Genomic DNA, 27,188 nt, shown 5'->3' on the forward strand with positions numbered 1-27,188 from the left:
TGTTACCAGCCCAGCTGGACCCCACCTCTTCCAAGATGTCTTTATTCTTTCAGATGCCCAAAACTCCTTTTTGGGTTCCATAGCTTTTGTAGTCTGGCCACACCATTTGTCCTTGGTTATGTATTGACTTACATTAGTCTCTTCTCTTACTTGTCTGGGGCCTGCTTCCCAGTCAGTGGACGGTCCCCATACTTTGCTTGTTTCAGTCCTCAAAGCACCCATCCTACAGTCTGGAGATTATATGCCCTTGATATGTGACTCTCTTGCCTGAATCTGCTAGGGAAGGGCTCCCCTGAGTGGGGTCCCACCCTTAAGCTCTTCTAAGGAATGGGCAAGAGAGAGCAGAGGCTCAGAAGGAGCCCCAGGAACCCTCCCCCACCCTCATCCCAGGCTTCCTGGAAGCTTGTCCCCGGCTCCTCCTGGAGTTTACATAGCAGTTAATCATCTGGGTTCCCAACAATGGGCTCTGCTCACCTTGGGACATGTGAAAATAGGATGTGGTTGGCCTTTCACATTGGGAGGCTTCTAGAGATAAAGAGAAATCCTCTGTGCCTGGCTGTTTAAAGAGACCTAAGGAGGGTTAGGCCCCTTTCCAATCTCATGGGCTTCTCACAGGGAGCCCTGGAGGTCAGATCAGTGTTCTCCTTTCTCCTCCCAGCACCAGGGCAGCAACCCTCCTGAGCCTCCTGGAACATCACGCCAAGGGCCAGGCCTGGCAGCGCCCCCCACCTCCTCCTCCTCCATCTGGCAGGGGTGTGATGGAAGAACACTGAGCTGGGACTTGGGGACCAGGGTCCCTAGGGTGATGAGGTCTCCCTGAGTGATCCTGGGTAGGTGATGGGGAAGGCCAGGTAATCTCCAAATGTCCTTGTACTTTGAATTGCTAGAGGTGCCCTGCTGTCTCCTAGTCTCTACGTCGGCTTTGTGCGCAGACCTCGAGCCAGGCTGTCTGGTTTGGATCCTAGCTCCACTACTAGCTAGTGGTGAGACTTTGGGCCAGCTGCCTAACTTCTCTCTGCCAGGTGGTGATAACAGCCCCTTCCTCAGACGGTGGCTGGAAGATCAACCAGCTAATATGCTTAAACACTTACGAGTGTGCCTGGCACAGAACAAGCACTGTGCAAGTGTGGCCGTCCTTATAGCCAGGAGTCTAACGTGGAAGTGATGTGAACTCTGTGCCCTATTATTTGGGAATGCGGCTCTTCCTCCTGTGGTCCTGGCTGGGTGCTGGGAAGAAAAGCCAGGACTGGATGCTGAGTGAATGCACCAGCTCGGTGGAGAGCCAGGAGTCAGGGTGTGGGAGCATCAGGCAGGTGAAGAGAGCCCCGGGGGAGGCCCTGTGGCCGCTGCCAAGAGCAAAGGGTGGCCCAGGGGTCATCGGGCACTGACTGCCCAGACCATTGGCAGGCCACTCCATCCATCTGCATCAGGTTCTTGTCTTGACTTGAGGCCCACTGGTAACCATAAAAGGGCAAAGCTTTGAATAGAATGCATCGATTGTTTTGATTAATTTCCCGACGGGGGGGGGGGGGGGGGGGGGGGGGGGGGGGGGGGCGGAAGCCCTTTAAGACAAAAAAAGCAAAAGTGCAAAAAATGATAGTTCTTTGATTTTAATAGTTGCGGGGAAAGTTATAAAATAAAACAGACAACACAGAGCCTTGTGACTCCCTCAGATCAGCAAAGAACACAGGGATACGGAAATGTAAACAAAACAGAGTTTCCAGATAGTGTTATTTTATACTATATAACTTCCAGAATACAGCAGCTCCCCCACACTCTAAAGTAAAATGAACAAGAGTCTTCCAGAACAATCTGTCCACATTCAGGGAAGTCAGAGAGGCGCCTTCCCCTCAGCCCAGGGCTGTGCGGACGCTGCTCCTTCCAAGCACGAGAGGCCAAGGCCGGTTCTGCTGGGGTTTGGCTTCAGCCCACTGGGTCATGGACCTCTTTCGAGTTTGCCTTCTCATTTTTCAGCAGGCTGGCTCCAACCCCTGCCCGTGTCTCCCTGTGACCCACACCTGTTATTAGCAGGAAACCCAGCCATGCCAAGGGAGCCTGGCCAAGTCCCTCAGATGGAGCCTTAGGTGCTCGAGACCCAGCCTACTCATTTGAAAAACAGTCAGAAAAAAGGCTACAAATAGAACTTGTTAATCATCTAACACTGTCCTCCCTCTCGAGGTTTCTGATGTGTCTGGTTATTATTCTGTTCCAATTTTTTGCTGCAGTCCCAGGGTTTCTGACTCCACCAGGAAGAGAGCAGTCCTGCAGCCTGGCCCGGCTCTTCCCAGCATTTCAGGCCGTGGACTCGGTGTGTCAGACTCATCATCCCACCTGGCTCACCCCTGAAGCCGCAGCTGGACAAACCCTCGACTTCCGGAAGGGTGAGTTATTCCACAAAAGGTCCGTTATCAGGAGACAAGGAGGCTCCCGGTAACCCTGAGAAGCTTGCCTTGGAAGGATGTGGGAGGGAGGCAGAGCCACAGGGGAGGGAAGAACAGAAGACAGGAGGTGCTGTCCCAGCAGACGGGGAAGGACAGAAAGCACAGTGCATCCTCCAGGCCGGGCCGGAGGAAGGTCTTAGGTTAAACATCTCAGGAGGTACAAAGGATGGCGGGGGCCAGCGCAGCCACCGCAGAACCAAGGCACAGAGGAGGTGTGAAATGTCCAGGATAAATAGAATTGCATGGGAGGGAGAAAAGCCAGCTCCATCCTCGCTTAAAAATACTTATGCCATCGGCACCAAAAATATATTAATATCTGTACATTTGTTATCGTTAAAAAAAGGAAATAAAACCTTGTTGGCACCTTGTAGTGATTTCTTAAGAATGAGATGATACGTGGAAAGGCCTCCTGTGTGTGTGTGTGTGTGTGTGCACACGTCTACAGCTGTGCATCTCCCTGTCTGAAAGGCAGAGCCCCCCGCAGCCCTGGGCATTAGAAACACTGCCAGGCAGGCAGCCACCAGCTCCCCCACCGCTGTTGTTTGCAGGGTGCTCTCTGCAGTACTCCTGACTCTGCCGGCCACAGCCACGGGGACCTGCAGCCTCCAGCCCTGCGCTCCAGAGGCGGCAGGCAACAGGGTCACCCTCACATACCTCCTCTGGTAAGATGTCCTGTCTCGTCGGTATGCTGCTTCAAATGGAAGGCAGCCTGGGCTCCCCTCCGCCACACCCTCGCACACGCCTGCCCAGGCTCTAAGCGGCCTCTGCTCATAGGACAAAAACGCCAATGTGAGCAGAGGTCAGGGCAGGGCCGGAGCAAGCACATGCACCCGGGGACTCCAGTCCTGATCACCAGTGTGCCGGCAGGAGGCAGAGGAGGGTGGACTGGCCAGGCAGCCGGCAGGTGACCCCCAGCCGGCTCGGGGCCTGCACAGGCCGGGTGGGGCCACTCAGAGGTGGTGGTTGCTCTGTAGCAGGGAGGTGACGGTGTTCTGCAGGGCCACGGCCACCTTCTTAGAGGTCTTGCGCAGCAGCGGGCTGTCGGGGTGGTGCTCCTTCAGGTGCAGGACGTGGCCCTCCTGGCTCTCAGACGTGCAGCCACACTCCTCGCACACGTATAGCTTGGCCCGCCGCTCCTTGTATGCGTACTTCTGCTGCACGCCGTGGATCTTCTTGAGATGAGACTCCAGAGAGCAGCGCTGCGTGAAGGCCTTGTCACACAGGCTGCATTTGTAGGGCCGCACGCCTGCGGGGAGGACAGGGCCAGGTGTCAGAGACCTGATGGGGGCCTGTTGGCAGCTTCCTAGACAAAGAAAGGCTGGGCCACCTAACTCCGGGGAAGAGGAACAGACGGAGCCCTGCCCAGCTCCGGCTGCTCCAGTGACATGACCGATGAGCTGGGAGGACTCTGCCCTGAGCTCCGCAACGCCCCTCCCAGGCCCCCGCTGCCAGGGAGCAGGCTTGCTGCAGCTCCCACGTGGCCCCGGCCAGGCGGGGTCGAGTCATGTCTGCCTCTAACCACGGGCTCCTCTTACCCGTGTGGGTGCGGACGTGTCTCTTCAGGTCGAAGGTGTCATTGAAGCCCTTCCCACAGTAGGTGCAGAGGTGCCTCTTGACATCATTGTGACACTTCATGTGGCGATTCAGCATTCGCTGGTAGGTGAATGCCTTCTGGCAGATGTGGCAGGTGAAGAGGTCTCCACTGGGACTGTCCCCCAGGGTCACCTGTGGGTGAGGCCAGTGTTTGTGACAGATACCCAGGAGTTGGGGCCGCAGGTTGGCACACTGGGAGGAACAAACACTAGCCCCCAGGCCCTCCTGGAAAGCCATGCCCACCCTCCAGAGGCCACACCTCTGTGCCATTTGCTCACAGAGATATGAAGTGGTGAGGCTGGAAAGAACCTCTGGGTCAATGGTCCAGGTCCCCATTCAGGGCCACCACCCAGCCCCTTCTTTACTAGCTAGAGATGGACAGCCAGCTCACTACAGAAACAGCCCAATTCATCGTCAGCAACCGTCCCTGGGAGAAAGTTCCCTGAGCCCAAATCTTTCTCTGTAGTTTCTGCTCTCTGTTCTCGTTCTCCGCCTAACGACAGGGGAAAATGTCCACGACATGGTCTCTGTGGCAGCCTTCCAAGGCTGAGGCCACCGCGGTGAGCCTGGGATCCCCTCGCAGCCCAGCCCAGCTGCCCGGTTTACTTGACATGGTATGGTTTGAGTCTCTTTGCCACCCTGGTAACTCTCTTGCTGATAAATATTTTTCACTTCTTTTGTAATTACGGAAAATCTCACATCTATTCAGAAGTGGAGACGTGGCCTTGATGCCTCACCTCTGTTAATGTTCGGAGGTTGCTGTCCTTTGTGGGTGGCCCTGTCGCTGGCAACTCCTCCTGAGCTCCCTGGGCATGGGGTGCGCCCTGTTGCACCACACCTCCTTGTTCTGTACTGCTTCTGAAACCTGGTAAATGCCCCTCGTTGCTAGCTAGGCAAGAGCTTTAGGTCAGGACTCCTCCTCTGGCACATCTGCTGTCTTTGCTCACAGAGATCTGAAGTGGTGGGGCTGGAAGAGAGCCTCTGCTCTCTCCCCACGCCCTCCCTTCCCACTGGGGTCCAAGGGCTGGGAAGAAGGGCCTGTGGGGGATCAGGGGCACTGTACTGGCTCTCTGGCCAATTGCCCAGCAGGTGTCTCGGTGGTTCGCCTCCCGTTACAACACCCACTTGGCCTCCACAGGTAAGAGAGGAAGGAACAGCAGTTCGCTGCCAGCTTTCTCCAGTCTTTTGGCACATAGGATAGCGCTGCAAGAACCCTTCTGCTAGCTCCCTGATGGCAAGTGCTTCCAGATCCTGGAGCTTTCCAGAATGTAGGTGCAGCCAGGGGTAGCCCCGCTATTTGCACTCTTCTTGAAAGCAGGGGCACCCCCACTGCCTCATGCACTCCTTACTGCTTCTGCGGCTGAGCGCAGTGGGGCTGCTCAGCAGGCCCGCCCTGGGTGCACGGCCTTGAGAGCCAATGGGCTGGAAGGAGCACACTTACGACGAGGCGGACACCGCCAGGGACACACCTTGGGGACAGTTAACCACCGAGCAGACTCCAGGCCTCACTCCCAATGCAGCCCAGGAGAAGGTGCTGAGCGGCCTCACGTGTCCCCGCTTTTCCTAGGACTTCTGTGTAAAGAAGTGGCTCCCCGTAAGGCCAGAAATGAAACTCGCCAACCCAAGAATGGACTCCAAAGGGTCAAATGTCTTGTGAATCCCACCACTTCTTCCTCATGCAAGACATTCTCACTTTAGATCGACTCCTCTCCTTTTCCGCCCCCTGTCTGCGCCCCAGCCAGGTTCACTTCTCTGCAGAAACCCCAACCCAGATCCAAGGCCAGCCTCTGCCTAGGTCTCATTTGTGCCACATCTTGTGGGCCAGACACAGGTCTCCACATGTCTCTGGTCCTCAGAGACAGCGTGAGGGTCAGTACCTTCATTTTGGTGCGCAGGAAGCCATGGTCTCTGCTCTGGGGGTCTGCCAAGCGGCCCATGTCTTCAGAGGGAAGCTGGGCCACCACGCAGGGCCCAGGGACCACACTGTAGCTGGAGTCCCGAAGGCTCATGTCCAAAGCCAGGGGGCAAGAAGGGGGTTCAGCCACCGATGGCTCTGGCTCCTGGTAGGGCTGTGGTGGGCAGAAGCCCAGGCTGACTGTAGAGAGAAGAACAGCCAGGTGAGGGGCTTGGTGGGGAAAAGAGGATTCAGTCAGATTTCAGGAAGCTTCCCTGGCCATGAGCTGGCTGGAACCCCGAGCCTCCAGCCGGCCTCTTGTAGGCATGTGGCAGAGCAGGGCTGCCCCCGCCCACGGCCGCCTGCACTTCCCTCCCTCCCCATCAAGGTAATCACAGGTGACGCCAGCCAAGTGCCATGGCCCACAGGCCTGCCCACTGAGTAATTTGTGTCTTAGCGGAACTGGGAGGACCGAACCTGCCCTGCCAATTATCCCGCCAGAGTTGTCTGCCGGCCCCACCTGGGCCAGTCCCTCTAGATTCCAGGCCTCCTTCACGCTCCTGCAAGGACAAAGGGCGCCACTGGAGGCCCTCAGCCCAAGGACTCATCCCTGCCCCAGAAGGGGCCCTGGTGGTCTGGGTCACTCTGGGCCTCTATTCCAGGCGGATTTAGTTTCTGGCCTTGGGGGATTGGCTGGTCCCAGCCCCTTCTCCCCAGGGTGGGCCCGTCCCTGCTGTTGCAGCCCTTCAGGGCTCCAGGCTCCCACTCCTTCTGGCCCAGCTTGGCAGGCAAACAGGCCAGGCAGGGTGGAGCAGGGAGGAGGTCAGGGAGCAGCAGGTGGATGCGGTGTAACAGTCTCCTGGGCAGCCTGCCCGGCGGTTACGCAAGCCTCGCCCACAGCCGGGACCGCTCGCTGTGGCCCCGAGAGGGCTGGCAGCCGCCCCCCGCGCAGCACCGATACCTGGCAGCCCTTTGATGGGCCGCTCCCCACAACAGACACCTCACACTGGATGGGGCCGGGGAGGCCTGGCCCTGGGCCTGACCGGAGAGGAACAGGAAGAATTCTGAGTGACACAGAGGAGACAAGTCTTGAGACTCTTGAGGCAAGTCTCAAGAGCTGGGGCAAACAATCCAAGGTTTCAATGCCATCAGGATTTTTCTTCCAAAAAGGCTAAGCGCTCTACTTAAAACCCATCCACTAGGAACATTTTCCAAGCCTCCGGAGGAAAAACCAAGAAGGGCCTAGAAGAGAAAGGATGAGTGGGCTTCAGAGTTAGAGTCTCAGACCCCTGAACAAGGAAGACCCTGCTGCAGCTGCTGCCCCCGAGCTGGGGACACGGAGCCGACAGCCCCCGGGAGGGCAGCTGCCCTCCCCTCCTCTCCCAGGACACAAGGTCTGAGCAGAGGACAGGATGGGGGCCAGCAGAGGAATGGACTAATGGAGGAGGGAGAGTATGAAAGCACCGAAGTTTCGGGAGAGGCCCCGGCTCTCGCCCCCTCAAAACACAACAAAGGTCTGATGGAAAGAACGCGCCTGCCCGCCGCCCAGAACTCGTTCTGCTGGCACTGGCGTCCGTCTGTCCAGGGACTTTAATGAGCCACCTCATTCTGGGAGTTGATTCACCAGCGCCTGGCCCTGGCCTGGCCTCTGAGCTGGTGTGGACGTGAGGCCCAGGCCCTCCAGGCCTTGGGGTCCCTCTTGTCTTCCTGCAGTGGCGGCTGTCTATGCTCGTGGGATGGGGCCGGGGGAGGACAGGGGCGCGTCACTGTTGGCGGCTTCTGATGCCAGTTTCCCAGCTATTGGAGATCTTGGCAGAGAATTCTAAGCTGAATGACAATTGTCATTTCTCACTCCAGAGACAGACAGGAACCTCTACCCTCTTCTGTCTTTCAGTACCGGAGAGCGTGAGGAAGACTCCCGAAAGCTGGAGCGGGGCTGTGCCGCCTGCCTGCACACAGAGCAGCAGAGGGAGGAGTGACAGCCGGTGAGGACTAACGGGTTTGCGCTCAAAACGAGTGGTCGCTCTGGGCCCCGTTGCTCCACTGGAGGGGGTTCATGGTTAGGGTTCTGGGGATCCACGCCAGCTTGGGAGGAGGCCTGTTTCCCGGGCCTGCCTCTCCCCTCTCACAGAAACCTGGAAGTGATGGTGCTGGGGAACCGGGCGCAGGGAGAGGGCCTGCCTCGTCTGGCCTCTGTGCCGCCTCTACCCCGAGCCGGGGCAGGTGAGGCTGGATGGGCAGCCACATGGCTGCCAGGGAGGGGATGTTGGCCTCATCCCACCCACCCCACCAAACCTGTCTTCCTGCCACCCCCGTGAGCACGTCCCTGCTGCTGCCGCACGCATAGGGAGTGCTCGTTGGTGTGCCGCTCCTGTGGGTGTCACTGAGTGACAAGAGGCAGGAAGCAGAACTGGTTGGGCCCTGCTTGCGCTGCTCTCTGTCCCCTAATTAGATGTTTCCGGCAAGGCGGTGGCCGTTGTGGCCTCTCATTGCCCACCCACAGCTGGGGAATGTGGTAAGGCCAAACCAGCCTGGCCCTCTCCCTCCTCCCTCAGGGGTTCAAGGGTTCCCCTGCTGTTGACCCAACTTGCCTCCACCTGATGACGTTGAGGACATGGGCCTGGAGCAGCTTCCCCACTGAGGGCCTCTCCTCCCTCACTCTCAGCAAGTCCCCTCTCTCTTGGATTGAAAGCTGCTGGCCCGAATACTGGACAGAGTGCCAGGTCCTGCCCCATCCACAGCCTCAGACCAGGGCTGGGCACGAGGCCTGGCCCCCGGCTCTGCGGGGACGGCAGGTGAAGCGGACATGAGCACACCTAGCCTCTGACCACAGCAGGCTGGGGCTGGGGCTGACCTGGGGGAGGTTAACTCAGCTCTGAATGGGGGACCCAGTATGTCAGCACAGCCCAGGTTGGTGTTAGGTGGCCCTGCATCCTTATCAGGAAGGGTGGGGGTCCCCTGTGCCCGTCTCCTCCAGTCCCAGCAGGTCAGCTAGCAGTGCCGGAAAGCAAGCCAGTGCCAGCCAACTGGCAGAGGCGGGCAGCCCTGGAAATATAACGGCGACCTGTTGTTTCCATTCTGTGAATGCCAAGTTTGTCTCTCAGGCAGTATCTTTTCCCCCTTGCCCAGCCGCTTTTCATCCCCTGCCACAATGAAGTCAAAACGGTGTACCTCAGCCCTCACACCGGGGACGACGGCCCTGGCCAGCTGGGAACTATGCTTCTGCTCCCACCCTCCTGTCCCGTGAGGGGCTGGGCACCCCTCTGGGGCTCAACCGACACTTGGTAAAAGTGAACGGCATTAAAAAGGAACCCTGACATCAATAACAGCCACACCTGGCGCCCGTCCTCCCCATGCCCAGAGGACTCGCCCACACCTGCTTGCTTTCTGGGACAAATGGCCTGGCAGGATGCTGCCTCGGGTCACGAAGGCTTGGGACAAACAGCTTGGCAGCTTGGATGACGGCACCCATGGGCCAGGTAGGAGTCCCATAGAGCCCACTGCCTGGGCCGAGTTGCTCTTCTGTCCCCATCCACTGTCTACTCTCCCAGCCTTGCTCCCTGGAGAGCACGACAGACATGTCCTCCACTGCCAACACTTCCGGGGATTCTAAAAATCGTCATCATCAGAGGCCCGGTCTCACCCGGTCCCCCACTCCTCCCGCCCCCAGATGTGTACTCTGGGGTCCACAGCTGACTTTCTCAGCCTTTCGAACTCGGCCTGGAAAGAGAGCTGCCCAGGTTCCCACACTGCCTCATCAGAGCCAGGCTGAGCCTCCAGTCTCCTCCACCTCGGCCGGCTTCCTCCCTGGGAGGGGCGTGTGCTGTTGACCAGGCAGAAGAGACTGCAGAGGCTCCCAGGCAGGGAAGTGGGTTCTGGGGGCCTGAACGGGGCCCTGGGGTGCTCACGGCCTGTCTGGGAGCACATCATCAGTCTACCTGCAAGTGCTTTCCTGGCCTTGTGAGATTTCACTCAGCACGAGCTTGGCGGGCCCAGCTTCATCCTTGCTCCTCAAGCTTCCCCTTCAGACCAAAGAAAGGAATGTAGCCCCTGGGTACAGGTGCCTGGTTCATCCTCAAGAAACCAGCGTTACTCCCTCACTCCAGTCAATATTGACACAACAAAGGAGGGACGCCAGGGCCGCAGCAGTGAAGGGCTCAGGTGTGCGCTCCTGGGCCTCGAGGGCCCCAATAGTGACCACCAAGCCTTTCGATGCTCCTAGTGTGAGTGGAGCCACCTCCCACCCCGTGAGGCCTTCAGCCCCGAATGCCCACTTCTGGGCTTTTCCCTCTGCTTTGGGAGGAGAGTGAGGCCCAGGGGAGAGGTCCTGCACCAGGGGGTGGGCCCTCTAGGATTGTGCCTCAGGGAGAGATGCCAGAGTGCTGGTCAGACTGGGGCCCTCAGTCAGAGCTGCCAGGCTGGGGCCCCGGGCCAGTACAAGCTTCTCCTTCCAGGTGCTCTCTGATGCTTTAAGGGTCTTAGAGGGCCCTGGAGGGAAGGGCAGACCTCAAACCCTTCCCCGTTCCCCGCCCTCCCAGCACTTTCCCAGTGAGAGCGGATGGGGTCAATGCTTAGCTGGTCACAACGTGCGGAGTTTGGGAGGTGGAGTGAAAGAAACGTGCCCAGCCGGCTCCTGGGGTCACGCTTGACTGGTGATGGAATGGCCCAGCCAGGGGACAGGCCACCACAAAACACTCCCCCCACTCTCCAGCCATCTGAGGCACCCGAGCGTAGCCCGAGAACGTTCCCTTTCTCATTTCCAAAAACTGTGGGAAAACTCTCCAGTGGGCCCCACGGCTTTTGAAGCAAAATTAAGTTCTTTAACTTCTACCCTTTACTCCACCCCACAGGACTCTCCCTCGCCAGAGCAATGAGGGCCGATTCTGACCTGCGCCCTCCAGCTTAGACCCCCACCCAACATCCAGGACGATCCTGCAGAGTGAGCGACCTCTCCCCTCACCCGGACGACAGCAGCAGGTGACACAGACCAGCAGAGCCCTCCCCTGCACTTGATGGGACAGCCCCTGGGGTGTAGGTCTCCCCCGCCACTCCCACCACGGCCACCAGAACTGTGGTGGGGAAAATCACTGGGACACAAGGAAGTCAAGGATTTGAACCAACGGAATTTCTCTGTCCTTTGAAAGAGTCAACACATGATCTGTTACTGATTGGGATGTGAAATAAAACTAAAAATAACAGCACACTGAGTCTCGAGCAGGCTCAGCTCACCTTTAACACAGTCCAAGTTCAGTTTATCAGATCCCAAGGAGCAGCTAAGCAGCAAGTCACACACAGGTGAGGGAGGAGGCAGGAGGGAGGAGGCAGGAGCGAGGAAGGGGCTGGCGGCCCACGGGCGGCCCCTCTGGAGGCGGAACCCCAGTCATCTTGCCGGGGAGCTCGGCAAAGCAAGAAACTATAAACAGAATTCTGGGTCCACACCCTAATCCACCTCAGGGGAGGTTGGCAACTCACTTCCCTTTTTGTCTCAGTTTCCCCACCGGGGTCATCAGGGACCTCTGGCACACTCCTTTGTTTTAAGGAGCCTGTAGAAAAGGGGCCGAGGCGCTTGAGATAAGGTTAAGCTGTGAAACATCCGGGCAGCCTCATAGGCGATTGGATCCTGGTGGATCAGGCCACAGAGACCTCACCACTGCACCCATTGTTGCCAACAATTTACGCAGGAGAGAAACTGAGGCAAGAGCCCTCACAGGGCCCCTCACCGCCCTCATTTTTCCACTTTCCTACAAGGCCTGGGGCGGTGCCAGGGAGCCTCCAGATCAAGGGTCAAAGTCGGTTGGTTAATTACAACCTCTCCCCCCTTGGAGGCGCTGGGAGGGAGCTCAGCGCATCCCCCGCCCCACCCCCAGGCCTGGGGAGGGGGAGTTCCGAAGGAAACCGGCTTTCTCCTGAGCAAAGATTTTGTTGGGGGTGGGGGAGGACAGAAGGAGCAGAAAGGTTCTCAGGGCTAACAGAGGAAGATGCACTGGAGGAAGAAACAACTCGGGTTACTCATTCAAAGGTGACGCCGACGCTGTCGAGGCGTCTTCCAAAAATAAACTGGGTGCACCAGCTTCCCCGGGCCCGGGGCCCCTGGCTGTGGAGTGGGCTCCTTAAAACCACCTTCGGCTCAACTGTGTCCTCTCCAAGGTTGGAGGAGGCGCCTTTCTCACAGACAGGAGACCTAATCCCACCTCTGTCTTCAGGGCAAGCGGGGTGCAGCTTCCCCACGGTCTCCGCGCACCCTGTGGGGCCGCCGGCTGGGACCCCCACCGGCCCGAGCCTCGCCGCGAACTTTTATGGCCACCAGTGGTGGGGGCTAGAACCAGCGATCTATGAAGGCGGCTTCAACTCTTGAGTCTTCTCTCACATTTTGCACAAATCTCGGCCGAAAGTCCAGCTCGCTCCCTGCCCCCCAAAGTGGCATCGCTCCAGTGCCCTCCTCCCGCTTCATAAAAGTCCCGGCTTTCTGGATTTACGACGTGAGAGTGGAGGGTCGCCTGAGCGGTGACACACCCCGTTGCCTCCCCTGCGCCGCGGCTCGGGCCGGTGGAGGGGAGGGCGGCACCGCGCGGACCCGCGCGCTCGGACCAGCCTGCCCCCGGCCCGCCGCGGGACATGGGAACGGCTCTCACCCCCGCCCCCGACGGCCCGGCCCTGCCCTCCCCTCCCCCCGCGCCCGAAGGCGGCCGCGCCTCGGGCTAACGGGGCCGCGGCCGCTTAAACATTAAATCGGGAGCCTCCACTGCGCCGGCCGCCGGGCTCCGCGTTCTTGCGCCCTGCACGCCCGCCGCCTCGACGGGCCCCGCTGCCCGCTGGGGCGCCGCAGGCTCCATCCAGGGTGGCGGGGGCCTCGGGGCTTGCGGGCGGGCGCCTCACCTGGCACGTAGATCTCGCCGCGCTCCTCGTCTGGGAGCTCGCTCCAGTTCCTCTTGCACGTGGAGACGCACGGCTTCTTCACGAGAAACGCGCGGGGCATTTTCGAACCCTCCTCGGCTGGCACCGTCTGCTTCTGTCCCTAGAGCCGGGAGCCGTCCCACTTTCCCGGGCCGGGCTGGAGGCGGGCGGGGGCAACTCAGGGAAGGAGCCTCCAAAGCGCCCCCACGTTCCGCAGAGAGACCGTGCCCGGGACGGCGTGCGCCGTTTCCAACTCCGCGGCGCTGTCGCCGTCCTCCGTCCGGACGAGGTCCCTCGCAGCCAGGTGCAGCGGGCGGCGGGCGAAGCGGCAGGTAAGCGTTTCCGGGCTCGACTGGCGTCCCCCGCGGCCGCTCGGGAAGTCTTAAAGTGCGAGCCGGACGGACGGGTTCACGCTTTATTGGCTCGCGGCGGTGTGTGTTGGTGGCTGGGGCGGGGAGGGGGGTGATCTGAGCTAATTAGCTTGGAGTGGCCCGGGGAGCGACGGCGCATGCGTTGGGAAATAACGGTGACAACCCACCTATTTGTTACCTGTCGAACCGGTTTCCATTCCGCTGCCGGTGAGGTGGCCTCGCGGCCTGGGCGGGGTGGCCGGGTGGGGGCGGGGGGCGGGCGCAGGGCACCAGCACTGGCTGCCCAGCCTGTCGGGCCGCCGCCCGCCTGGGACCTCCCTGCCGGGAGTGCTAGCGTTCGCAAACGGGAGTTTCGGAGGGAGCGGAGGGGAGGGGAGGGAGGGGGCAACGTTATTTGCACCCGCGCTCGCACGCTCTGCAGGTGATGAAATGAAACTCGCCCCACTGGGCCCGGCCCGGCGCGTCCCGGGCGCCTGGGGAGGCGCGAGTCGTCGGGCGGGAACGGACGGCCTGGCCCACACTTGTTGAACCAGGTGTGGGCCAAGGCGGCCCCGGATCCCAAAGGCCTGGCTGAGCAATTCGTGGTTCCGCCCAAAGGTGTTTCTGGGCGCCGGCTTGGTGCGGGAAGGCACGCGGGCAGCGGGAGCCCGCCGGCCGGTGGGCGGCGGGCGGGGACGCACGCGACCGCGATACCAAGCGGAGAGCTCCCGCTGGGTGCGAGCGCTGAGCCCTGCCGAGATCCCGCCTTCTGGTCGGGGAAGCGCGGACGGCTTCGCGTAGGAAGAGGCGTTTAAACCGCTCTGAGTCCACTGAGATCCTGCAGAACTCCAGAGCCTTAGTCATTGGGGCTTACACATGCGCAAAACCCCTCCGTCATCCTTGTCCCAAATGGCCAGATTTCAGGTGCAGCAAGGCCAGCGGGGAGCTGAGGCCCGAGGACCTCTGGAGAAGTCAGGCCCAACCTATTTTGTCTGGCTACAGCCACCGCAGAGGCTCGTGTCCGCTTCCCCCATAGCCCACCCTTGGGTGCGGTTCAGCCTGGAATGCCCCCTCCAGCCATTCCTCCTGCTCTGCCCAGTCCCCAGGCCCGGCCGGGGGGATCCCCACCCTCCTCAGAAGCTGGGGATGCTTGGTGGCTTCCAGGAGGCATGTTTAGTGTGGCACTTTGGCCGCTGGCCTGGCTGGGCTTTTCTCACCAGCTGACCTAGTCAAGGCAGGGATAGGACCCTCTTCCTCTTTTTAGCTCCCCTGTCCCCCAGTATAAAATAATCTAACGTCCCAGAATCCCTACCACACAGATACCTTTCTCACGTATTAAATGTTTGCTGGGACAGATTCGGAGGAAGTGAGTCTGGTAAATGAATTCACACAGTTCAAAAGTCAGGAGTCAAAGAGGAGCAGCCGGCCCTGGTGGACTTGCAGGCATCTAGTGAGAGAGGATGGTTTTTCAAAGGGGGAGACTTGCAGAGGCCCGGCAGGACTTCTGTGGAGCGCCCCTGGGTGGGTGGGGGGAGCGTGGACTGTGGGGGCAGATGGCCTCCTCCTCTGCTCCTTCCTGGAGCCTGAGTTTGGCCAAGGAGCTTTCCTTTCCAGCCTGTTACTTTGTCTGTCACCGCAGAATCTCAGCTACCTCCCAGGTCACTGTGAGGGGTGATGTGAGCTCTGGCAGGGGCGGTAATGTGTGCCCCCTTCCCCAGGGCTCTGCCTTCCCGCTGCCCACCCTCCATTCTGACCCTGGACCCTGTCAGTCAACTGACATTAAGTGAGCACCTGTTTCACACTTGTCTTTTGAGCAAATCCTGGAGAAACAACATTGACTAACACAGTCTGTCTAGGAGAGAGGTGAATTTAGTTCATTCATTCAACAAATATTTCTTGAGCACGTGGGTTGTGCCAGACTCTGGCCCGGGCTGGCACACAGGAGGTGCTTAGTAAATGCTGCGGGCAAGTCTTCAGGGATGACCCTGGACACAAGGGACAGCCTTTCTCATCGGGGAAACAACGCAAATGTCTCCCCTTGTGGAAAGCAGGTTAATCATTTTTTTTTTTTTTGAGGAAGATTAGCCCTGAGCTAACTGCTGCCAATCCTCCTGTTTTTGCTGAGGAAGACTGGCCCTGAGCTAACATCTGTGCCCATCTTCCTCTACTTTATATCTGGGACACCTACCACAGCATGGCTTGCCAAGCGGTGCCATGTCCACACCCAGGATCCGAACCAGTGAACCCCTGGCCGCAGAGGCGGAATGTGCTCTCTTAACTGCTGCGCCACCGGGCCGGCCCCCAAGAAAGTTACACAGTGTATGGAATGAGGCCCCAGGAGGGAGGGGTATTCGTCCACGCTGTCCACTGCTCTCTCTCTGATATCTGCAACTGTGCCTGGCGTGTAGCGGGTTATCAATAAATATTTGTTGAATGAAAGAATATCCTATTTCTCTTTTTTCCCCAATTATTTTATTGAGAGCATAATGGTTTATAACATTGTGTGATTTGAGGTGTACATTATTATTTATCAGTTTCTGTATAGACTTCATTGTGCTTATTTCTCTCGACTCATGTGACCCATTCAGCCTTTCGTGTTCCAATTTTTGGTAGAAGCATAGAAAACAGAGCATATTTCTTTATTATAAGGAAAATAATAGTGCAAGTTCAGTGATGAAAGGCAGCTGACCCTGGCTGTCAGGGAGAGATTAGAGAGTGGTGGGGTCTGTGGAGAATGTCCCTGGTGAAAGGGGCAGTGACAATCACGTCATTCGAGCACAGAAACCCAACATGGGCACATCTATTTTCCAAGAGAAGCTGGAAATCCAGATTTGTATGTGAAATCGGCTGTTTTTAAATGTTGACTCAAATTTTTTTGAAACATGGAATGAGTCAAACAAAATCCCTTTGTGGGTCAGATTCGACCCACAGGTTTGACCATAGGCTGCTGGTGTGTGGTCTGTGGTTTGTGGGCAGCTCTGGGACCAGACAATGTGTGTGAACTTGGGTAAACACCCAGCTGAACTGTGAGCTTCACGAGGGCAGGCACCCTCTGGGCTGCTCACACGGTGCCAGTGAGATGTCATTCGTTCATTCCTTAGTTCAGTCCACAAATATTGATTGAATACCCGCCACGTGCTAGGCACTGGGGATTCTGAGATGCAAGGCAAACCGACAAGCAAGGCAACTATTAGTGCGATGTAGGACGTTTAACTAGAAGCAGGATAGTGACAGGTGGGGAGTGCTGAGATCTGAATGAGAGGTAGGAGCCAGCTGGGCAGCACAGGGAAAGGCCTGATCCGAGGAAGGAACAGCTGGTGCAAAAGCGCCTGAGTGGGACTGAGCCGTGTGTGTGCGTGTGATGAACCGAAAGGCAAGGTGGCTGGTCCGTGAGGGGCTGGGAGGGTAGGAACTGAGGTTGGAGAGGCAGGTCAGCCACGTCATGTGAGGCTGAGTGTGGTGGGAAGCCTTAGGGTCTGCCAAGGGGAGAATGGAGTGTGGGGGTCGGGGGGAGGGGTGGTGAGGGTAGCAGTAGGGAGACCACTGAGGCTACTGCAGTGGTCCAAGCAGGAGGTGATGGTGGCCTGGGCCAGCTGCAAACAGAGCCCGGAGGGCTGATTCCAGGTCTTCCGAGTGGACGTCTCTCTGGTACAGCAGACAGAGGGGTGAAGGAGGGTTGAACCCCAGCAGGCAAGTAAGGACTACACTCCCCGAAGAGTGGTGGCCGGCACCCGCCTTCAGTGCTCGGCTCCCATCCCGAGCAGCCTGGGAGAGATAGGGCAGGAGTTGGATGGAGAAAGTTTGGAAAAACCCCTTCCTGTTCTCAGAGAAGGCTTCCCAGTGGGGCCAGGGTGGGGTGGGGGTGCGGCGGGGGCTGGGAAGCGTGGAGGCCAAAGGCAGAAGGGCTTCTGGGAAATGAGCTGTGAGGACAAGCAGGAAAGAACACTGGGCCTGGAGTCACGCTGCCCCAGACTCAGTCCCAGGGACTTGAGCCAAGCTACCTAAGCTCTCAGGACCTCAGTTTACACATCTGTGGGGTGGGGCTCCTAGTTCCAGCTCTGCTACCCAGAGCTGTCAAGAAATGCTGTCAGTTTGTTTTTGCCCAGAAGCCTAGCAGGCCCTTGAAATTGGACTCAGCCTTAAAGCAGGCCATTGGTGCCCCCAGCCACCAAGACCTCTGCTTGGCTCAAAGGGTGGCCTTTCCAGCCCTGTTTGACAGTAGTCCCATGGAGGCTGCAAAGGCCTGACAAACTGTGAAGTGCCGTGGGTGACACTGACTGCTCCATCTCTTGCTGAGTTTCTGCCCACGGGCCTCCCCATCCACTGCCAGGGTGGGCCAGGGCCCCTTAAGGCCTGGCAGGGAGCAGGAGGCTGCCACGTGGGCAGAAAGCTCCTGAGGAGGAGCTGGGGGCGTGGGCAGAGGAGGAGGCTCCCTGGGCCTCTGGAGCAGTGCTGGGGGCGTGAGTTCCTGCTGGAGGGGGCGGAGGAACCGCGTTAGGTTCACCACCGTGGCCGTGGGTCTGGTCTGCCAGACTTGATTTCATCCTCACAGTTCCCACAGCCTTCTCGGTCTCCGATACTGGAAGCATCAGCCCCCCAAGTACTCAGGGCCAAAGCCCAGAGTCATCCACCTCCCTCTTCCCTCACCCCACACAGCCACCCACCAGCAAGTCCTGTCAGCTCCAGGTGCATCTGGCATCCATCCACACCTCCATCTCCATGGTTACCAGCCTGGTCCAAACCCCGGCCCATCTCACCTGGACCACAGAACAGCCTCTTGGCCAGCCTCCCCCCCCCCCCCCCAGCTGTCTCCCCTCAGCTCAAACCCTTCAGTGGTTCCCATCACAACTGGAATAGGGTCCTTGAGGCCTGGTGCACCCCGGCCCCTGCTGGCCTCCTGACCCCGTGCCTCTCCCTTCCCGCTGGCTCTGTATGGACCAGCCACACTGCTTGCCCTCTGTCCACTGAACAGGCCAGAGCCTGTCCCCACTCAGGCCTCTCCTCTGCTGCTCCTTTGGCCTGGAACGCTTTCCCCACTTGATGACTGGCTACCTCTCGTCACTCAGGTTTCTTCCCAGAGGCCTCTCCAGCCCCCCTAGCTAAATCCTCGTTCCCCGAGTCACCTCTGTCCCATTAGCCTATTCTGGGCCTTTTGCAGCATCTTTTACTCCATGCAGTTTTGGTCTGTCTTGTTTCTTGTCCGTTCCCTTCTCCCCCAGTGTGAGTTCTGCACATGAGAGACTTCTTTTAACACCGTTTTCAGTAGTTTTATTTAGATATGATTCATATACCATAAAATCCACCCTTTTAAAGTGTACAATTCAGTGGATTTTAGTACCTTCACAAAGTTGTGCAACACTCACCCCCGAAAGACACCCTGAACTCATTAGCAGTCACTCCCCATTCCTCCCAACCCCCAGCCCCTGGCACCCACTGCTCTGCTTTCTCTCTAGGGATCTGACTGTTGATGGGTTCTTTTGAAAGCCTCTCTGTATCCCCAGCGCCCAGTGCAGTGAGGACGGGTGAGTCACATCCCCCATTTTACAGATGAGAAAACGAAGGCTCAGGACCCCCAGGAAACTGACTTCCACTTTTCCAAGCCTTTCGTCTAGTGTCTCCCCAGAACTGGGCTGCGCTGGGGAACGTGGAAACTCAGCAGGAAGAGAAGGAATGAGGTGTGGGCACGGAGTGGGGAGTTCCCTGCTCAGCTCTCACCTCGGCCCCGTCACTTGGGAAGTCAGTCTCCAGGGCTGGCCTGCTGACAGTGGACTCAGGGAACATTCATGCCCTCAGTGCCGGTGGGCTGAGCTCAACTCTATGCCCAGCCTGTGCCAGGGACAGAAGCAGCCCCACCCTCCCATCGGGTAGCAGACATCCAAGCAGGCAGGTGCGAGCTGCGGGTAGCCAGTGTGGGAGGAGGGCCAGTCAGGGCCAGCAAGGGGCCGTTTGCTGAAGTCCAGGCTCCACCTTTTCGGAGCTCTGTGATTTGGGGCAAGTGACTGCACCTCTCTGGGCCTCCCTTGCCTCCTCGGTGAATGGTACCCATCCTCAGGTACCTCGGGGTTGCTGTGAGCCTCGGTGAGTCCATGTGGATGCTCCCACCACAGCAGCAGGAACCACACATGGATTCCCTCCCTGCAGACCCCGGGCCCCAGGGAGCCAAGGCTCAGAAAGGCTGGCGGCCGTGAGAGGCTGAGCAGGGGCCAGAGCCAGCATCGGATTTCCTAACCCTTTGAAGCCTGTTTCCTCAACTGTAAAAAGGGTTTAATAATCATTTCGCCCTCCCTGCGACTGGGGAGGGCCGGGGCGGTGCAGTTATCAGGACCCTCTGGGCCTCAGACAGGGCAACCAGACAGGCTCCTTGTTACTCCCAAGCTGCCTTCCCTCCCCAGGCTGCTGTCATCCTGGCCTCTTTCATCTGAGGTCTAATTAGCCAGGCTGCCCCACCCCACCGCCTCTTGGGCGGGAGTCAGCACTCCCATTTTATAGATGGGGAAACTGAGGCACCTAGAGGGAAGTAGTTTGGGGCTGCCGCCTGTGAGTCAACTGTGGAGCCAGGGCCCAGAGGAGCTGGGACTGGGCTTTCCAGCTGGACCTGTCCCTGGGGGTGGATCCCTGTCTCCAGCCCCCTGGTGCCCCTGGCACCCTGGGCACCCACACAGCCTCTTCTCCAGCCCTCTCCCCCCCACCACTCTACCACCTCCCATCTGAAGGGCAGCAGGATGGGGTAGGGAAGGGCCTTTGAAGCCTGAGGGAAGGAGAGCAACTAGTTGGCAGCAGCAAGCATGGGGGCTCAGGCCTGTTTCATCTTCAAAGCGGGCTAATTAGAGCCAGAGGCGTTAGTCAGGCTGCGGGCTGTGGGGTCTGGATGCCGGCGGTTCCGTGCCCAGGAAACCAGTGGTCAATGGGGCATCTGCTGCCTGAGTCCCCGGCCAGAGGCTGCTCAGAGCGCGCCAGGCCCAGCCCCCTAAAGCCCCCAGACAGCCCTGATCCAGCCTCTGGAGGTCAAGAGTGCTGGTTTGGGCCGGCCCCGTGGCCGAGTGGTTAAGTTCCCGCGCTCCGCTTCAGCGGCCCAGGGTTTGGTCTGTTGGGATCCTGGGCGCGGAGATGGCACCGCTCATCAGGCCATGCTGAGGTGGCATCCCACATGCCACAACTATAAGGACCCAACTAAAAGTATACAACTATCTACTGGGGGGATTTGGGGAGAAAAAGCAAAAAAAAAAAAAAAAGTGCTGTTTCGGGCACTGGTTGGCCCCAGGTCTTTGGCGGCTAGGCCTCGGTTTCCCGGTCGGTGCTAGGCGTGCGTGCCATGAGCCCCGTCATCCGCCGGGCCCTGCCAGTCCGCACGTCTGCAACCCGTTGTTTTCCGGCTTCATCCCGGCTTGTCCTCGCCCCGCCAGCTTCACCTCGGCCGGCAGGATTGCGCGACGCGTGCCGACCAGCGGCGGGGCCGAAGGCAAAGGTCAGCAGCTTCCGCCCGCCGCGACCCCGGCGCCAGCTCCGCGCCCCCAAGCCGAGCGGGTGGGGGCCGGGGCCGGCGTCGGAGAAGCGAAGCCAAGCCCCGAGGCGCCCGCCTGACCGGTTCAGCCGGGGCCGCGGCGCGCACTTCCTGCGGGCGCCCTGGGACCGCACCTTGCACACGCCCCAGCGGCCACCCTGGGAGCCCGAGGACCGGCACCCTACGCTACCCCCAGGGGCCGCGCGCGGTGGCGCCGGGTGCGGTGCGCCCGGGCGCCCTCCTCTCCAGCCCAGCGGGCGCTGTCCAGCGGAGGCCCCGGGATGGCGGCCCGCGCGCGGGGGACCCCGGCCTCCGGGAGCCGGGACCCACCCCCCTCCGCCGCCCCTGCCCGGGCCTGCGGCGGTTTCGGGGAAGGGGGGCTGCGCGCAGCGGGACAGTTACTCAGCCCCAGCGAAACCTGCAGGTCGGCACCTGCCGGCCGGGCGGGAGGGGGAGGCGGCGGCCCCGTTACGGCCCCGCCCCGTCTCGGCCGCCCACGCGCCGCCCCGCCCCGCGCCGCCCGCCCGGAAGGAGCCGGCCGGCCCGAGCGCCCGCGGCGGCTGAGTCAGGCGGGGTGAGAGCGGCCGGCCCGTTACCACGGGCGCCGGGGGCCGGGGCGGCGCTGTGGTTTCGGTGCCGGCCGCGGGCGGGCGGCCTAATGAGCTCTCGGCACGCACCCCGCGCTCGCGGCCCGCCCGGCGCCCCGCCTCTGCTCGCCCGCGCTCCTGCCCCGCGGGGACCCTGGCGGCCCGCCCCGGCGTCACCCCCGAAACCTCTGGGTTTCATCTCGAGACCGATACGCGGGGTCCCCGCTGGCGTCTGCGCGTGGCCGCGGAAGGCTGGGATCTGCGGGGCGGCCCTGGGTGACCGCAGCCCCCTCGGGCTTGGCGCAGGGGCTCGGGCGCCCTCTGGTGGCCTCGGGACCCAGCGCGTCCCTCGGCCAGCGGCCCGATCTTGCTTCGCTCCTCCCTGCAGGGACCGGCGTGCCTGACCATGGGGCCCCCGAGCCGGGAAGCCTGGGCCCAGCGCCTGAGCGCCTTCCGGGCCAGCCCGTCCGCCTTCATGGCAGGTCCCGAGGGTGAGGATCTCGGTCGTGACCTGCTGAGCGACCTGAGGAGTGAGAAGCTGAACGAACAGACCAAGGTAGGCCCGGCACGCGCCCCTTGCCCTGGCCCCTATGGTGACCTCAGTCCTCTGCGCCCTGAACCTCGTCCTCGTGATTCTCACCCAAGTCCCCCATCCCCAGGTTTCCTTGCTGGCCCTGAGCTTGGAGTACCCAGCCCAGCTGTGGCCGGACGCCCCTGCGGCCGAGGCAGCCGCCTCCTCCCTGTTGGACACCCTGGTCCTTTTACCCCCGCGGCCTTCAGCGCTGCGGAAGCCCCTACTGCTGGCGGCCACCACAGCCTTGGTGGCAGGAGGCGCGCTGGGCCCCACCTCGGGAGCCTCCCTCCGGCTCCTGCCCCTACTGCTCGGCTTGGCCTCCGGCCGAGATCTGGGGCGAGGCTTCGGCCCCGCCTCGGAGCAGCGCCCCCTGCAGGCCACGGCGTGCGAGTGCCTTCGGGAGCTGGAGAGCTGCCAGCCCGGCCTGCTGGGGGGCTGCCTGGGGCTGCTGCGGGGCCTGCTGGGGCAGGAGGGCGCCGTGGGCCCGGTCCAGCCACTCAGCCTGCTGCTGGCGCTTGCTCTGCGGAACACCTTGGTGATACAGGCCAGGGCGGGCGCTGGCCTGCAGGGCCTGCTCGTAGCCGGGAGCTCTGGCACCGGAGGCAGTCCCTGGACCTGGACACTAGCCAAAGAGGGCGCTGCCCACCTTCAGCCCCAGGCCCCCAGCTGGCTGGCAGCTGAGGAAGGGGAGTGTGGCCTTGCAGCACTAGAGCCCAATCCTGAGGAGGCCCGGGAGCTGCGGGCCGCCGTGGCCCAGCTTCTGGACACCTCCTACCTGCTCGCTCCTGTGGCCCAGGCCCAGCTGCTGTGGCTGCTGGGCTGGGCCCTGCGGGGTCTTCGGGGACAGCTGCCAGTGCTCTTCAAGACGCAGTTGGTCCGGCTGCTGGGCACAGCACAGCTGACGCTGCTGCACGCCGTGCTGGCACTCAAGGCGGCCTTCGGGGAGGCGCTGTTCACGGCCCAGGATGAGGACCTGCTGCTCCGTCGTCTCACCGCGGCTGCCCAGCACCCAGCCGTGCCCCCGCCTGCCCATCTCTTCTACCTGCACTGCCTCCTGCACTTCCCTGAGAACTGCCCGCTGGGCCCCACGGGCGAGGAGGCTGCCCCGCTGCTGCTGGGGCCCCAGCTGTGCCGCGGCCTTCTGCCCAGTCTCCTGCACGACCCCATGGCTCTCCTGGCCCGCCTGCATCTGCTGTGTTTGCTCTGTGCTGAAGATGAAGAAAAGGAAGAGAAAGGCCAGGGTCAGAGCCCCCAGCTCTACTTAGAGGACCTGCTGGCCGGCCTGCGACAGAGGGCTGCCCTGGATGGGGCCCCCCGGGCCTTGGCCACTCTCTGCTTCCAGGCCTCATACCTGGTTGCTCAGTGCCTGGCGGGGCAACCGACGGTGATGACAGCCTTGACCCACGGATTGGTCCAGCTGTACCGAGACCGGCCTGTGCTGGCTCCCCATTTTGTGGACCTCTTGGATCAGGTGGGCCCTGAGCTGGGAGAGCCCCTAAGGGTGGCCCTGCAGCAGGAGGTGGTGGCCAGGCCAGGCAAGGATGAGGCCCTTCGTTGGCACCTGCAGATGCTGGCAAAGGTGGCAGACGGGGATGCCCAGAGTGGCACCCTCAGCTTCCTGCAGGCCGCAGCTGCCCACTGCAAAGACTGGGGCCTCCAGCAGGCCCTGCTGCAGGTCTGCCGGGCTCTGCTGCGGGCGGGCGTCGGGGGAGGCCTCGCGGACTTGCTGCAGGCGCTGGCATGGCAGCTGGAGGACCCTGATGGGCGGGACCATGCCCGCCTCTACTACGTTCTCCTAGCCCACCTGGCAACGCCGAAGCTGCAGGTGGCCCTGGGCCCCTCACTCGTGGCACCTGCACTGCCCTCTTCACTGGTGGCTGAGAACCAGGGCTTTGTCGCGGCACTGATGGTGCAGGAGGCCCCGGCCCCGATTCAGCTGAGCGTGGGGCCCCGCAGAGCTGAGGGCCCCATCCCCGTGCTCCAGCTCCAGGTGGAGGTGCTGGAGCCGGTGTACTCTTTGGAGCTGCGCTTCCGCGTGGAAGGACAGCTCTACGCGCCGCTGGGGGCTGTCCACGTGCCCTGCCTGTGCCCCGGCCGCCCCGCCCGCCCTTTGCTCCTGCCCCTGCAACCCCGCCGCCCAGCCCCCACGAGGCTGGATGTGCGAGCCCTGTACACCACACCCACTGGCCTCACGTGCCATGCCCACCTGCCGCCCCTGCCCGTGACCTTCGCTGACCTCTTTCTGCCTTTCCCGCAGCCCCCTGAAGGGACAGAACTGGGCTTCTTTGAGGAGCTCTGGGACTCCTGCCTGCCAAAGGGCACTGAGAGTCGCCTGTGGTGCCCTCTTGGGCCAGAGGGGCTGGAGGCCTTAGTGTCCCGCCACCTGGAGCCCTTTGTGATGGTGGCCCAGCCCCCCAGTAGCTACCACATAGCCATCCGCCTACCCCCAGACTCGAGGCTGCTGCTGCGCCTGGAGGCAGCCCAGGCCGATGGAGTGCCTGTGGCCCTGCGGACCGATGACTGGGCTGTGTTGCCCTTGGCGGGGGACTACCTCCGTGGGCTGTCGGCTGCTGCCTGAGCCCCAGGGCCGTGCCAGGCGGGGGCAGGACTGTGGCCCTCGTAGGGCCTTGTCTAGAAGGGCTTGTTGAGGACCAGGACATGATCCTGTGGCTCCTTTCTAAAAAAATGTACATTCACCGTCTTTTGCTGGTTGGTTTTCTTTTGGTTGGGGGCAGAACCACTGGGGTGGGGGTCAGAGGTCCCAAGAAAGTTTCTAGATGAGGAACTGCCAGAGAGCAGGTCTCTGAAGTTCCTTCCTGCACAAATAGAATTCTCCAGAGTCCCTGCCCAGGAGGCAGAAGAAAAAACATAGTCATCTCTGCTTCCCAGAGAGGGTCTGGCCTGCCCAAAGCCACTCAGCAATTTGGGAACGAGGCTGGAGCTGGACTGGGGCCTCCTGACCTGTGGGCCAGAGCTTTTCAATTCCCGAGGTTTGCAGGGGCTGCCCCAGGGGGCTCAGGCCAAATGGGACCACGGAAGGATGACCAGAAACAGTGAGAGGAGGCTGCAGCTGCCAGCGGCCCCTTCCTTGGAGAGGGAGGCCCCGGGCCGTCGTGACTGGAGCCTCTAGGAAGGGCCGGCTGGTATGTTTCAGGGCTCAGAGGGCCACGTGATCTGGGCTAAAACTGAGCTGGCCTTTCCTCACCCCAGCCCCTCAGAAGCCTCGCCTGTGGACCTAGGAATCTTCCCAGTTCGGAAGAACTAGCTCTCCCACTTCTTTTTCCAAATATGTGAGTTACTTAGGCTTCCAGCGTATTGAGGCCAACTCTGCTGCCAGTCACCCAGTCAGTGTTTTCCACGGACGCTGCCTTGTTTCATCCTTGCAGCAGCTGGGCAGGGCCCCATGGATGAGGAAATGTGGGCCAGAGGGTTTGAGTGATTTTCCTGCGGTCATCTAGCTAGTTGGCAATCGGGTTTTGTCACCCTGGAGCAGGTTTCCATTACCACACCGTCAAGCAGAGCTCTGCACGGGCTGCAAGGCACAGAGTCCCCAGCCCTCTCTGCCCTGGGCCAGCCCCCGGGAGGCTGCAGGAGCAGCGGTCAGCAGTGCTGGGTGGAGAAGGACCGGAGGCTCGGGTCCTGCTGTTCCGGGGAGGGCCCCTCCAGCGGCCCTGCCTCTCGGGCTCCAGCCCACAGGTTCCGATGGGCCAGACCTGCCCCTCCTAAGTGCGGCAGGCTAGGGGAGGAGAGATGGGCCCGGGACAAGGAAGGCTGTTACAGGGCAGGTCGGGAGCTCAGTCCCAAGCTCAGGTCCGGCAGTGACTTGCTGTGTGAGCTGAGCAGGCCATTGCCAATCAGGAAGGGTTTGGTTCCAGGAAACAGAAACTTCTCCAGCTCTTTTCAGCAGAAAGGGATGTAAGACAGGTACTTACAAACTCACGGGGAAGGCTGGAGAAGGGAGCCTCCAGGAGGCCACCGCGGGAACTGCTGAGTTCCAGAACGTGCTGCCCTGCCTGCAGTGCAGCTCTTCTCAGTACCCAGAAGCTGGGCCCCGACCCTGGCACATGGGGTGGGGCTGCCACCACTGCCTCTTGACACCAAAGCCAGAGAGCTGACACTGTTGCGGCATAACCGAACCTTCCACAGCCAGCAAACGGCCTCCTCTCCGTCCACATCGTGCAGAGGCATCTTATCAGTGGAATATATTTCTCACGCAGACCTCTAGTGGCAAGGGAGGCCAGAAGACGTACTTGTTTTCTTTCTGACCTCAGATGCAGAAGGTGGTGGTAATCCTTTGACTAAGATGAAGATAATTGGCCCCTGGAAGGACTCACTTGCTATCCTTTTGTCTGTCTGTCTCACCATTCACACATCCATCCCGTTTTACCCACCCACTCCCCCAGTGCTGGGTACCAGATGACCTCCAGCTCCCCCCACCCACCACAAGTTTGCCGCTGTGGACATTCTTCTCTGTCCTTATGGACTTATGTGACAATCTCCCTGGGATGCGTATCAGGGGCAGAATTGCTGAATTGTAGGGCATGCACACGCATAATGTGACTAAGCGATGTCAGAGTAATTAAAGTTTTAGCTTTGCATCCTCGGTATGCTCAGGAAGGCATGCCAGGAGGTAGGCATGGACACCACCGTCCACCTCTTTGCATCCTCCGTATCCACATACTTCTGCTCATACTTTACCTTCTCAAAGATCATAGCAGCAACAACAGGCGCCCGCCTAACCACCCCTCCTGCAACCAAAACGGGACGCCCAAAGTCCCATCAGCCTCTGTCCACCTGTGTGGGTGTTACCAGTGTTCACCAGTCCTGGCTCTCCACTTCCAGGCACGCTTGTACCCTTCCCCACTTTCTCGAGGCTAGGCCTGGCCGTGAGACCAGCTTTGGCTCAGGAAATGCGGAGAATGTCAGTTCTAAGGCAAAACATCTGATGGCCAGTGTGAAGCCATCCCCGCCGCCGTGGCAGGCGTGGAAGCGCACGTCGATGGGACATGCGGAACAGTTTATCTCACCGTGATATCCCACAGCAAATGCAGCGGAGTGCAAAGTCAGTCATCAAGAACACGTTGTACGAAACAAGAGGAAGACGTGGGGAAGGATATTGGTTAATCTGTCCTTTACTCTCAAGGAAGAAATGATTGTGCAATGAATTACAAGGCCATAATTAGAGCCTCCAGCTTTAGCAAATAAAAATAGTGTAGAGGATGCCCCGTTACATTTGCACTTCAGAGAAAGAACAAATAATTTTGTAGTTTAAGTATGTCCCAAACATTAGGACATACTTACACTGGAAAAAATTAGTTGTTTCTCTGAAATTCAGATAAAACTGGGCATCCTGA

At 60.3% G+C, this 27,188-nt stretch overlaps 3 protein-coding genes across 19 annotated transcripts in view; 2 read left to right on the forward strand and 1 right to left on the reverse strand.

Annotated features, from left to right (window-relative positions):
* Positions 1-11,167, forward strand: part of LOC124228452 (protein Ycf2) — a 38,162-nt gene extending 26,995 nt beyond the window's left edge. For 12 of the 17 annotated variants that reach the window (XR_006885716.1, XR_006885718.1, XR_006885717.1 and 9 more), the window contains 4 exons: positions 2,226-3,103; positions 7,823-7,913; positions 9,058-9,407; positions 10,779-11,167. The gene's annotated coding sequence lies outside the window, so the exon portion shown is untranslated. Of the gene's footprint in view, positions 1-2,225; positions 3,104-7,822; positions 7,914-8,483; positions 9,408-10,778 lie in introns of all 17 variants that reach the window. The other 5 variants (XM_046642988.1, XM_046642983.1, XM_046642989.1 and 2 more) reach the window with 5 other exon arrangements.
* OVOL1 (ovo like transcriptional repressor 1) lies at positions 1,595-13,154 on the reverse strand. The gene is made up of 4 exons (XM_046642996.1): positions 12,805-13,154; positions 5,912-6,129; positions 3,977-4,166; positions 1,595-3,687 (listed from the first exon to the last, which is right to left on the reverse strand). The coding sequence occupies exons 1-4, from the start codon at positions 12,902-12,904 to the stop codon at positions 3,392-3,394; spliced, it is 804 nt and encodes a 267-aa protein (XP_046498952.1). The 5' UTR covers positions 12,905-13,154; the 3' UTR covers positions 1,595-3,391.
* An 8,033-nt stretch (positions 13,155-21,187) lies between these two features.
* On the forward strand, positions 21,188-24,548 carry AP5B1 (adaptor related protein complex 5 subunit beta 1). Its single transcript, XM_046642975.1, has 3 exons — positions 21,188-21,247; positions 21,649-21,816; positions 21,920-24,548. Exons 2-3 carry the CDS (start codon positions 21,667-21,669, stop codon positions 24,410-24,412), a joined length of 2,643 nt encoding a protein of 880 aa, XP_046498931.1. The 5' UTR covers positions 21,188-21,247; positions 21,649-21,666; the 3' UTR covers positions 24,413-24,548.
* Positions 24,549-27,188: the final 2,640 nt, after the last annotated feature.

This window comes from Equus quagga, chromosome 17 (genome assembly GCF_021613505.1).
Source record: "Equus quagga isolate Etosha38 chromosome 17, UCLA_HA_Equagga_1.0, whole genome shotgun sequence".
NCBI classification, from domain to species: Eukaryota; Metazoa; Chordata; class Mammalia; order Perissodactyla; family Equidae; genus Equus; species Equus quagga.

What these genes read in the sequence shown, in the direction of transcription:
- OVOL1 (XM_046642996.1), bottom strand. Translation starts at nt 12,904, where the DNA reads ATGCCCCGCGCGTTTCTCGTGAAGAAGCCGTGCGTCTCCACGTGCAAG. An exon ending in CGGCGAGATCTACGTGCCAG is followed by an intron (nt 6,130 to 12,804) that starts GTGAGGCGCCCG and finishes TTCTCTCTACAG; the next exon opens with TCAGCCTGGGCTTCTGCCCA. An exon ending in TCCTGCGCACCAAAATGAAG is followed by an intron (nt 4,167 to 5,911) that starts GTACTGACCCTC and finishes CCTCACCCACAG; the next exon opens with GTGACCCTGGGGGACAGTCC.
- AP5B1 (XM_046642975.1), top strand. Translation starts at nt 21,667, where the DNA reads ATGGGGCCCCCGAGCCGGGAAGCCTGGGCCCAGCGCCTGAGCGCCTTC. An exon ending in AGCTGAACGAACAGACCAAG is followed by an intron (nt 21,817 to 21,919) that starts GTAGGCCCGGCA and finishes CCCCATCCCCAG; the next exon opens with GTTTCCTTGCTGGCCCTGAG.